This window comes from Camelus dromedarius, chromosome 9, assembly GCF_036321535.1.
Source record: "Camelus dromedarius isolate mCamDro1 chromosome 9, mCamDro1.pat, whole genome shotgun sequence".
NCBI lineage: Eukaryota > Metazoa > Chordata > Mammalia > Artiodactyla > Camelidae > Camelus > Camelus dromedarius.
In genome coordinates this window covers 70,131,340-70,143,423 of record NC_087444.1, presented here as the reverse complement: position 1 = coordinate 70,143,423, position 12,084 = coordinate 70,131,340, and the positions used below count along the sequence as shown (strand labels likewise).

General features: G+C 52.8%; 1 protein-coding gene across 22 annotated transcripts in view; it reads right to left on the bottom strand.

The window, feature by feature from the left end:
* POU2F2 (POU class 2 homeobox 2) overlaps positions 1-12,084 on the bottom strand; it is a 51,893-nt gene that overhangs the window by 28,569 nt on the left and 11,240 nt on the right. For 9 of the 22 annotated variants that reach the window (XM_031457003.2, XM_064489381.1, XM_031457004.2 and 6 more), the window contains exon 1: positions 504-596. The exons of 1 other annotated variant lie outside the window; for it this stretch is intronic. In XM_031457003.2, coding sequence (XP_031312863.1) covers positions 504-570 — 67 coding nt within the window. In that variant the 5' untranslated portion in view covers positions 571-596. Of the gene's footprint in view, positions 1-199; positions 223-503; positions 600-12,084 lie in introns of those variants that run through there. 12 more of the 22 variants (XR_004138551.2, XM_031456999.2, XM_031457000.2 and 9 more) reach the window with 4 other exon arrangements.

The window sequence follows — 12,084 nt, the reverse complement described above, 5'->3', positions numbered from 1 at the left end:
GCCAAGGCTACCCCTACAATGCCACACACAACAGCCCCTCACACACGGGACACCTGACAGTCACACACAGAAGACTCAGAACTACCGCTCACTTGTGCATACACAGATGCACCCACTCACTCAAAGGTCCGGTAGCTCAGCCTTCCAGCCCCTGTGCACCCTGTGCAGTCCCCTCCCGAGGATCACGCAACTCTCCCACCTGCTGGTCCTCCAGACAAGAGCCTGCTACCAACACTTTCTACCAACGCCTGCTAGCAACAGAGAAGGGGAGAAGCAGGTCCGTCTGTGGAAGCCCCCAGGTGCTGATGTGAAAGGGGAGAGGAAAGAGGAGCTGAGGGGTGGGGACCCCAGATGGGAAGAAGGGGAGCTGCTGAGGTACAGAGTGAAAGGGTAGAGGAGACAGCTAAAGAGGAAGGGCAGAGCGAACCAACGACCGGCCCAGCGGGACAAATCCCAAGGTGCTGCCTGTGCTCCGGGCCCGTAGTGCGGGCCCAGCCCCTTACCTGGAGCCCCCATGCTGGAGTGAACCATGCTGCCCGCCCCGCAGGGCTGGGGGAACAACTGTGTCATTTCCCCGCCCTCTCTGGGGGCAAAGCCCTCTCCTCCGGAAGTCACCCAGGGAGGAAACCACAGGGCCCGCCCCCTTCGGAAGGGAAAATACCCTGACCTGAAGGCCCACCCCAGCAGGCAGCGGACCCCAAATCTTCTGTGTGTATTGGGGAAGTGGGGTCAGTGGGGTGGAGAGCAAGCCCGCTGGAAGAGCTGACTCCTACAGCTGTGTCCCCAAGAGACGCCCCTAGCCCTTCTGCTGCCTTCACATCTGGAAGATGGCGTGTGGGTCTGGGAAGAAAAATGGGACCGTAACAACAACATTAAAACACCGGCTAGCAGTTTGCAGGGCCTTTCCCAATGCCAGGCCCTGCACCTCACACTAGACAGGCATCATCTCTTGAGGTGCTCACTGTTTGCTTCATTGTACAGACAAATAGACTGAGGACCAGAGAAGTGAGGTGGCCTCCCTAAGGGCCCAGAGCCAAGAAACATCGAAACCAAGAAGCAGGGCAGGAGGAGGCGTTCGCGATAGGTTTCCGCACCGCTGTGTGGAATGGGGAACCCAGCCTCGAACCTGTTCGCAGGTGAGGCGTTCAGGGCCACCAATGAGAGGAAGTGGTGCCCGTGGGCAGTGGGAGGGCCGGCAGCAGGTCCAGGTCTTCCAGGGGGCAAATGCGGGCGCCCGAGGAGCGCTGGTGGAGGCAAGCACCTGGTGCCCTGGCTGCTGGCTGGCCGTTCGCGCTGCGGCGCTCCCAGCCCAGCGCTTTCCTCCGTGCCCGCCAGAGGGCGGCAGCACCCAGCCAATGGGCCAGAAGGCGGGGCCGGCTGCGGAGGAGGGAGCCCCTCCCTCCGCTCCCTCCCGGTCCCCGTCTCCCCCCGAACTCCCGCCCCCGCGCGCACACCTGCGAGGGTCACACAAAGGCGCAGGACTCCCGGCGCACGGCGGCGCAGACAAAGGCGCGGTCGAGCCCGCTGCCCTTTTCCTCCTCCCGGTGCCCGGTCCGAGGCTGCCGGGCCGCCTGGAGCCTCCGAACAGCCGACCTGCCCGCTCCCAGCCCTGCAGGACTCGCTGCGCCCCACGCCGGGGGACCCCCCAAACCAATCGCGTGCACAGGGACGCCTGGATTCACTCACATAGGCACACTCAAGTATTTATACCCATGGACCCCAGCACTTCACACACGTGTGCACATGCAGACACACGGGAACACTCCTCTAGGTGCACAGGCCCTAACACCAACCCTCCCTATCAACACTCCCATGTACAGAGCCCTGCTCTGCTCCCTTAAGTGACACACCGGCACAAGGGCACACCCACACAAGTGTGCCCAGGCATACCTCCTCACTATGCGTGCCCACATTCACACGCACGCACACTCACATAGAGTATAACACACAAGCAGACCTTCATGGGTACCTTTCTTTCTGTACATTGGCCCTGTGCACCCAGACCACCCAGGCAGGCAGGCCCACTCCAAGGAAATGACCAATGGTCCTTCTGCACACAGAGGGCACAGTTCCCAGCTATGAACACTCCACAAATTTCCATACTGTAAAGGCCATTTCACTGAGGAGATCCAGAGACCACACAGCATTAACTGGGCTGCAACCCAGATTTCCTGCCTCCTGGCCCACCTCTTTCCCTGTCTCTCCCTCAGATGCAGGATTTTTATACATGAGGGTCTCCCAAACAGCAGTCTGGTGGCAGGGGTTCTCAAGCCTTATCTTGAAGCTGCATTTGCCCAGTGAGCTCTGTTTCTACTTAGGATTTATGTTTTGGGAGACTTGCAAATGAGGGTCATAAGGACATTGGGGGTGTGGGCAAAACCCTACCAAAACACCTCCATGCTCCACCCTGGACACAGTCAACATCATCCGTGTCAGGACCGAGCTTTTGGATGTAACCCAAAGCAAGGAGCAAAGCACCACCCAATTCTGGTGCTGCCCTCCCAGGTCTACAGCTGAGTCGGGGAGCTGGAGAAAGCCTTACACGCTCCCCACCCCACCCCGCCGTGGGATGAAGTCACGCCACCCCTCTTGCCTCCCATGCTGGCTCCACTGAGTCCCTAAGCTAGAATCAGGGCATCTTAAAGAAGAATGGGCCTGAGAGGACAGAGGAGCAGAGTTTGGGACACACTGGGTGGGTAGGGCCTGGCAGCTGGGAACAGGGAGGCCCAGGCAAGATAGATGGTGGCCTCTCAGCTGGAGAAGAGGCTTCAAGCCATGTTGAGCAAGGCAGGTAAGGCCTGAGAGCTGGGGAGCAGAGGGGGCTACTGGAGGTGCAGGGAGCCTGGGAGGGAGCCAGCACAGGGGAGGCCAGGCTGGGCTCAGGGCTGAGCGGTAATTAAAGGAGACGTAGGGGGCTCCCCAGGGCCAGCGGGGCTGGTAACTGACACGCGGGCCCCATTGCTCCGCTCATATTTCTCACCGGATCGATACGTTTGACTCCCGACAAGACAATAATCGCTTGTACGCGGCCGGCAAGTCGATCAAATACATTATTAGAGCGAGGTCCCCTGGGGGCCCGGCGGGGAGTAGGGGGGAGAGCAGCCAGCCCACCGGGGACAGCAGAGCAGGATTCTTCACCCCTCAGGGCCCCCAGCCATGCCCTCTTTCTCTCGGCCGCCCCTGGGGACCCTCTCTGTGGCTTGGTTCCCCAGCCTCTTTCTGCATCCCGCTGTGTCTGGCACTCTCCACTCAGCCTCCAGTGGTGTCTCCGCTCTGTGTGGGAACCCAAGCAGTGTTTCCCCAAAGCAGTGCCTCATCTGTAGGGCTGTAGCATGTGGAGGTTTGGAGAGGCCCCTCAGACCCCCAGCTTGGCAACAGATAGGGAGACTGGGCCGCAGGCCACACTGTGGGTCGATGGTTGGGCCAGGAGGTGACCTTGGGCCTAAGATTCATTGACACCAACTTCCCTCTGCATCTCATCACTTTGGCCTTCGCAGAGCCTAGGCCAGAGCAGCCTCTGGTAGGTAGGGGTGGGAGTTCAGAAAAAGCTGGCTTAGGGACCCCAACACGTAGGAAAGCAGGATGAAGGGTGGCAGACAGATACACAGACAAAGGGATGTCTGGCTGGTCCTGCTGCAGGTCCATGCAATTCTCCATTAGGCCTCTGATACTCTTGGAATCAAACCTGGCCTGGCCTACCCCAGCACTGCCTGACTTAGGGGCTTGAGCCTTCATTTCCTGTTTACATACTTGCTTCATCCTCAGAACTGCTTCTCCAGTGGCCCTAAGTCTAGACGAAGCTGTAACCACCCCATGTTCTGCTTAGGAGCAGCCAGCATCCAGGGACTTAAAATATTTCTTCTCCATCATCACCATCATCATGAATAGCAGCAGCATCACTGTCTATTCTGTGCTAGTTGAGCCAGTACATTATATCTAATCTTCATGACAATCTGAGGAGGTAACGTATGTTATCATCCTCATTTTACTGATGATTTGGAGCTCAGAGAGGTGAAGTCACTTGCCCCACATCACACAGCATGTGAGTTGTGGAGTCATGATTCAAACTCAGACTTCTCCTCCCCACAGCTTTCTCTTTCTCTACTCTGCTATAGGCCTCCTTAGAGCTTTGACTGCTCCCCATCCTCCAGTGGACAGCAGGCAACCACTCCCTGCTCACTCAGGAACACTGGAATCTCCTCACAGCCCACAGCCTGACTCCCATGGTCCTTAGAGCTTGTTCTTTATACTCAGTAATGTGTTAGACTCTTGACCCATCAGTTCCTGGCTGAAGGTGAGCCAACCCTTCCCCATTTCCTTCAATTCAAACATTTCCTATGTGTCCCTTAGTGCCAAGCCATGGGCTGGGAGCTGAGGACTTAGGGCCAGCTGGATCTGAAACCTGCCCTCAAGGGGCTCACAAGCTGAGAGGAAGATGAGTTGGTGAAAATACCCTGATACTCCTTCACTGACTCAGTAAACGCTAGTCAAGGATGAGGCCCAGACATAGAAGGGCATTTCCTGCCATAGAAAGGTTGGGAGGGTTCAAGCCAGGATGAGAAAGGTCCAGACAGGGTGCCATATATCCAAATTGAGGTTGGATCTGACGTTGTAGGTGGAAGTCTTTTGAGCAGGAAGAGTCTGTGTAAGGGAGATCCACTGGGGACTGGTGTGAGGACAGGCTGGTGGATAGAAGCTGGAGGCAGGATGACCAGATGGGAGGCTGGGACAGTGGTCCAGACAACAGATAATGAGGCCATGAAGTTGCAGATGAGGGTACAAAGTTAAGTGAGAGTCTACAGGACTTGAGTGGGCTTGCAAGTGAGCAGCTGGGTGGGGTGGCTGAGTGGAAGCTGAGGCCACCACTGATGAACAGTGGGAAGAGGAGCAGACTGAGGGAAGATGCTCAGGTCAGTGACGGGGGAAGATCAGCAAGAGGCATCTTGGAAGCAGCCAAGTCTATGGACCAGGAAGCCAGCAGATGCTTAATAAATTCACATTGACACAAAAACTCCTCGCATTCTTCCCCCACACCCCACAGTTTGCCAGACCCACCAGAAATCCCTGGAATTCACCTCAAGCAAGAAGAAATCAAGATGCACCATGAAAGAAGATAATGGTTGAAAGACCAACCAGGTCTCCATTCTGAAGCTGGCCACTTGGTGACCTAGGGTCAGCCCCCTGCACTCTCTGGGCCTCAGTTTCCCCATTTAAAAGTGGGAAGTGTGGGCTAGAGGAGCACCCTAAGACTTCTTCCAGCTCTAACATTCTGTGGCTTGAAAGAAACAAGAACAGGCAAGATGGACTGACTGATGAATACACTAGAGGCCACAGTCACAAAACTAGAAGAAGGCGGACCCAGAGCCTTTCTGACCCCAACACCTCTGCCTCAGCTGCTGTGCTGGGCTTGCTGCTCCTCATCTTGGCTTGTGCATGTCTCATACTGTAGGTAACCTGAGAACAGAGTCCTTGGCCTCATCACCCCATACCCACCAGGGCATCTGAAGAAGCCACAGAAGCAGGTGCCTAGCCCTGGACCTTCTTCTAACGAGGCTCTGTCTTGGCCCAGGACCATCTACCCACCCCTCTGCTGCACAGTCTACTCCAGCACAGACCTCCCACTCACCCAGCACTGACTCTGCAGACTTATAGCCACTTCTATCCTCCCAGTGCAAGGAGCTGTCCAAAGGCTGAAACACAGGGCCCTCGTCCTTGGTCTAGAAGCCCTCCATTAGCACCCTGCTGCCTCCAGGAAAACCCAGTCCCCTCACCATGGCCTCCAGGTCCCTGCAGGACCTCATCTCTCCCCATGAGAGTACCACAAGCCAGCCACATTGGAGAAAGTCAAGTCTGTCCCCACCTTGGGGCCTTTGACCTTGCTGATCCCTCCCTTAGAGTGCTGTTTCCCATCTCTTCCCTTTCCTCTTACCATTCAAGACTCAGTTCAAAGGCCGCCTCCTCCAAGAAGCCCTCCTTTAGCCCCTCTCTACTTCATTAGCCAGTGTTATTTCCTTCGTAGAACTCTCCAGAACTCAGTTACTGTGGACTTGTTTTTCTATCTGTTTCCCTCTCTGAAATGTAAGCTCTCTGAAAGTAGGCGTCCTTTTTTATCTTGTTTGCTGTGGTATTCACTCCTAAAATGGTGCCTGGCACTTAGTAGATGCTTGAATCTTATTTATTAAATGTATTCCAGGCTCTCCATGGTCCACAGAATGAAGTCCAAGGCTGGCTTTCCAAGCTCAAGTGGATATGGGCTTCTGCCAGTATTGCCCTCAGAGCTCACCTTCTTCCTCAGTTCAACAATTTGGGTTCCCCTGCATACCCATCCTCTGTGTTTCCTGCATCTGCCGTGAAATTCTACCTGCCTTTACAGCCTCTGCTCAAATCTCCCCTCTCTAGAAGCCTTCTCTGACTCCACTGGTGGCCCAGTTAATAGTAATGGCCTCAGTCTTCCCACAGCCCACCCAAGCAGCATCCTGGGCTTAGCACTAACTGAACTGCGCTGAAATTACTTTGCAGTGAGACTGCCCCCACAGGGCAGGGCTTGAGGGAAAGCAGGGTTGGTTCATTCCTGGAGAGTGGAGCCCAGAACTGGTCTGCATATAGGCCCAGATGAATGAGGACACTGCCCCATAGGCTGTGATTATCTGTACAGGTGGTACAGGTGCATATAAGAGTTGGTTTGGGAGTCAGACACTGGAGAGTTTGGAAACTGGTTCCTCCATTCATTTGCTGTGTGACCCTGGGCAAGTGACTTCACCTCTCTGAGCCTCAGGCTCCCCATCTGTGAAATGGGGGCAGTAACATGGGCTGACGGGAACTTCATAAATCTTAAATATAATACCGGCCACCATGCACAGGGATTTCAAAAAGTTCACAAAGTGTTTATCACATCAAGGTTTGAAATAGAGAAAATCAGGACCAGATGCCACCAAAACAGTGCCTAAATAAATTGTAACATTCACACTTAAGAATTGTATGTGATCATGAAAGATAATGGAACAGACCTACAGATATGGACATGGGAAGTTCTCAAAGAGACTGCTGAATAAAAAGGCAAGTTGCACAATGATTTATATAACTTAATATCATTTATGTAAAAGATATATCCAAAAACACTATATATTTTCTCTGGGTGTGCCGGTATTGACAAATACAGAGAAAAAGGTCTGGAGGGTAACTAATTAACTAATGACAGCTACCTTTGGTGAAGGGACCAGAACTGAGAAAGCAGAAGGGACTCAAATGGGATTTTAATCTTTTCCATTATGGTTTTGGTTTTTATAATGAGATTGTATTCATTTTTGAATTAAATTAGACACAGGTAGCTAACTATAAAGAAAATCAAGGAAATGATTCTCCCTCAAAATAAGGACAATGATTACCTACAGCAGGGAGGGAGGGATGGGGAAGGTTTGAAAAGGGACACACAGGGATGGGGACTCCTGGGCTCTGGCTGCCTCCTTTATACAGACCTCGGGGGTGATCACACAGATGTTCACTTGATGAAGGTTGATTAAACTGTACATTGATGACTCATTCACATGACTGTGCTTCCTGCAGGCAGGGGTCAATTCATACGCGTTGCAGTATCACCTGCTCTCCACCCCCAATTCACTGCCCAGAAGCAGATCTCAATAAAAGTCCTGGTTCGGTAGGGTGCGCCCCATGGCTGCAAGTGCTCCGAGAGGCCAAGGCCGCTGTCCAGGGTACTAATGGCCCAAGCCCAGGAAGCCTTAGGGAGGCTGGCCAAGTAAGAGATCTTCAAGACTCCTTATCCTAACTGGCCACCCCTCGACCCCGCCTTGTGACCTGGCTCCTGTCTGCCTCTAATATGTCACTTTCCATCACTCCCCACCACTTGCTCACTTCTTCCAGGCTGGCTTTCTTTTCCTGCAACCCAAACTCAAGCTCTGATGTGCCTCAGGACCTTTGCTCTTGCTCTTCCTGCTGTCCTGGAGCTCTTTCCCGAGATATTCCTGCAGTGCATTCTTTCATGTATTCCAGGAGTCTACTGACATGTCCTCTCCACAGAGAAGTCTTTCTGACCATCCCACTTCACATAGCCTTTCCTCTCCTCATCACTCTCCATTTTTTACCATGTAGCATTTTCCTCCAGCACTTGCCACTAACATTCGAGTTTCCATGTGTTAATGTGCTTGTTTATCATCTCTGCCTTTACTTGCATGTTCATGCTCGGGGGACAGGGAATATGTCTGTCCTTTTTGGTTTTAGCCTCTTTTTTAAAAGGGCCTCAGGTGCACAAAATTGCATTAATCACAATCTCTGGTTCACGGCATACTCCTATCACTGGGCTGGGCAGAGCCTTCTTCCATTATTTATTTGCTTATTCATTTTATTTATATTTAATAATGTGTCCATGTGAAGCCACCACTCAACACTCAGATTAGAATGGTGACAGTAGCCACACTGATTCATGTCTGACGTGTGTACTGCTGCATTCCTAGTGCCTGCCACCTAGGAGGATCTGTTTGCTAAAGGAGAAGTAAGGAACAGTGGCCTCCCACCACGCAAAAGGGAGCTCATGGGAGTGCCCGCCTGGCCTCACGAGGAGGTCAATGGGGTGAAGAATAAATTAAAGGCCAGGCCCTCTGCTAAGCTCCCCTGTCCTCCCCAATGCTCCCACCCCCAGCCAAAGCCTCTTCAATATGATTCAGTCCTACACCTTCACAGAGGGCCCCCTGTGCCAGACCTTGTGCCACAAGCCGGGGGCGCAGGGCAAATCAGCCTTGGCCATGCCCTTGAGTCTTCTATGCCCCTCCCCTCTGGCTCGTTGACAGTCCCATGATTATCATAAGTAATAAGATCAGCTACCTGCCGTCTGCTCTGTGCAGGCGTGTGCTCCATGCATCATCTCTTGGCATCTTCCCAGCGATCCAATAATTCAGATGCTGTTATTATCCCCCACTTTTCAGAGGAGCATCCTGAGGTGGCTCAGAGCAGGCAGGTCAATTCCAGAGCCCAACTCTCCTTACCCCCATGCATGCTGCCTTTGTCACACTGACCGTATGCGTGCTTCTCCTCTCGAAAGTCCCAGAGGTCCTAGGCCTGCATCTCTGCAAAAGCAACTGACGATGGTGGGAGAGGTGTCAACTTTGAAGTCACATAGCAGGTGGTTAGATCCTGGCTGCTGAGCTCAGTGAGGCATGGGCAGGCAGGGGGTGCAGTGTAGGGGTGTCTCTTGGCCCAGGTATTACTACATTCATGAAGGGCCTCATTAAACGAGATGTGCATTTGTGACTTTTCAGTTGGGTACCACTGCCAGACCACACCACCTGTAGGATGCTCTGAATTTTGTTTTCATAAATCCTGACAATGGATTTCTCAGTGCCAAAAACACCAGGCCCTTGTGAGGTTTGTGTGGAGAACACCAAATAGATACAACCTAGGTCTCTGACTCCCAGAGGCTTCCCCAGAGAAAAAGCAGCATCTGTCTGGTGAGAGGGAAAGCTTGGGTCTGTGCAGGGCCAGACCCTCACTCTGCCTGGCCAGCTGTGTAACCTTGGCTTGGCAACTCCACTTCTCCGAGCCTTGTTATTGGCAGAATTCCAAAGGTTCCCTCCTATTCCTCTACTCCCACCATATTTGGCCCTGATGACTTCAGTGCCCTTCTCCCTGCAAGTCCCTTGCCTGACCATGATGTCTCCATGCCTGACCCTGATGTCTCATCTGCCCCTGGCACCCAGAGAGGGTCTTTCTGAACCTTAATCAGGCTGTGTCATTCCCTTGCTTCAGACTCTTCAGGGGCTTCCCTGCATTTGAGAATAGAACCCAAACCCCTCAATCCAGCCTACAGGGTCCTGTGTGATATGGCCCCTGCTGACAGCTCTCCTCTCTTCCCCCCACCATTCTCTGCCCTAAACCTCACTACCTCCTCTCTGTTCCTCAAATCAAGCTCTTTCCAACCCCAGGCCCTTTGCACTTGCAGGTCCCACTTCTTCAAATTCTCTTTCCCTGATTAAATCCACTCATCTTTCAAGGTTCAGCTTAAATGTCTTTCAGTCTCTCTGTTGGCTCCCTATTCTTGTCTCTCCTTTGAGGGAATTTATCACAATTTCTGATTTTGCATTTAATTGATATTTACACTTAAGGATCTTCATTCCCTCTAGTTTGTCGACTCTGAGGAAATCGGCTGAGCCAGTTTTGTTCACCGGTTTATCTCCAGTGCCCCAAACAGGGCCCAGCACATAGCAAGTGCTCAGCAGACATGTGGGATGCATGAGTTAAATGGCTCGTTTATGGGGACAAGCACCCAAGGCAGAGGACTTAAGTCTTCTAAGCCTCAGTTTCCACTTCTGTAAAATCAAGATAATAACTCCTCCTTTAGAGGGTAGTGGTGAGGATCCAAAGACACAATGAATGTTGATGGTTTGGGGGAAAAAATGCTCTTCAAGTGGAAAAGCTTGAAAGAGCTGGAATGTAGAGGACGGACAAGAATCAGAGAAGAACAAGAAGGGAGGGCATGGTCGTTTGTCAAGTAACCTGATCTGCCAGACATTCTACATTTCCTTGTTCACTGACTCCTATGAGATGGAAGCTATGACCCATAGGAGGAAATTGAGGCTCAGAGAGGAGAAATCACCTGCCCAGAGTATCACAGCAAGTTGGTGGCAGAGCAAGGATTTGAACCCCTCACACCAAGGCAGTCACGTTTCCTACATACCTCCAACAAAACTTGACCCCTAGTATCAGGCTCTTGACAAGCATTTGTAGGTTGGACCAATGAAGACGGCCTGAATGGCAGTCTTGGCTCTGCCACTCACTGGCTAGTGACCTAGGGCAAGCCATGTCCCTCCCTGAGCCTCAGTGTCCCCATCTGTAAAGTGGGAACAGTGATTGTGCCTACCACCTAGGTTGGTCTGGGGATTCAGCAAGAGCCCCAAGGGTAAATAGCAAGCATGATGGGCTGTTAGACTGTTACTCTTCCACATGAGGGAGTGAGCAAAGGCTTGGGGCAGGTTTGTGAGATGATGAGAGGCCTTTCAAAGGAGGGGCATCTGTCACCAAATGGTAAGGAACTCCCAGGACTGCACCTGGCTGTCAAGGTGGTAAGTAGGAAACTCCTAACTCCTGCCTCCTTTCACCCTCCACCCCCAACACCCCTCACCCTCTTCCAGATTTCCTAAGCCTTGGCCAGAATCTCATACACCTCCATCACCTGCTCACCTCGACTCCAACCAGGGCCAAGGCCCTTTTGTAAACGGAAAACTATTATCTGAAGATAATATCAAAATAGACATTACAGTGAAAAGTAAGAACTGTCTTGGCACAAGTGAGCACATGACATGTGAGTAGGTACATGCGTATATACATCACCTTTTAAATCGAACCGCTTCTTCCCACGTGCCAGGGGGATGGAACACAGAGTTCCTTCCTCCCCTTGGCAAACGGGGTCGCTGTGAGGCGAAGCCCAAGGTGGGAAATGTGAGTGCTGCCCAAATGCAGGGATGTGTTAAAGAGCAGGTCACTGAGTCTTTGGTGAAGGGTGGTGACTTGGCAAGGAAACCTGGGGTCATCCCAGAATCCTTCTCCTCCCCAATGCCCCCAACCTTCCGAGGGATTCAACCCAGAGATGTCTGAATCCCTCTGCTCCTCCCACCCCCACCCCCACCCACCCTCCTCCCCCAGCTCTGCCCCATCTCCAGCCATCTCTCTCTCTCCCCTCTGGTCTGTACACTGCACAGGTTCTTCCTCACATCTTCCTTCACTCCACGCGTATCTCCTGAACCCCATCCATGTCCCCTGATCTGGGGACAAGTGAAGTAGTTCCTGCCCTCCAGATCTGACAGCAGAAGTGGGCCCTGGGGTTTTGAATCCATGCCCTGCACTGATTCCTAAAGCACTACCCTGGTGGGTCACCCTTCTGTCCAGACAGAGAGGGAAAAGCTTGCATCCTAGGCTCTCTCTGGCTTCACCTTCCCCAGCAGCCAGGAGAAGGGGAGAGGGCAGGTCTGCAGCCTTGAGATGTCATCATAGGAGCACCTGGGTGGAGGGGGGACCATGCTCCCCAGCAAAAGGATCCCCTCCACAGAGAACTCTGGGCCTTCAGGTTTTCCACAGGAG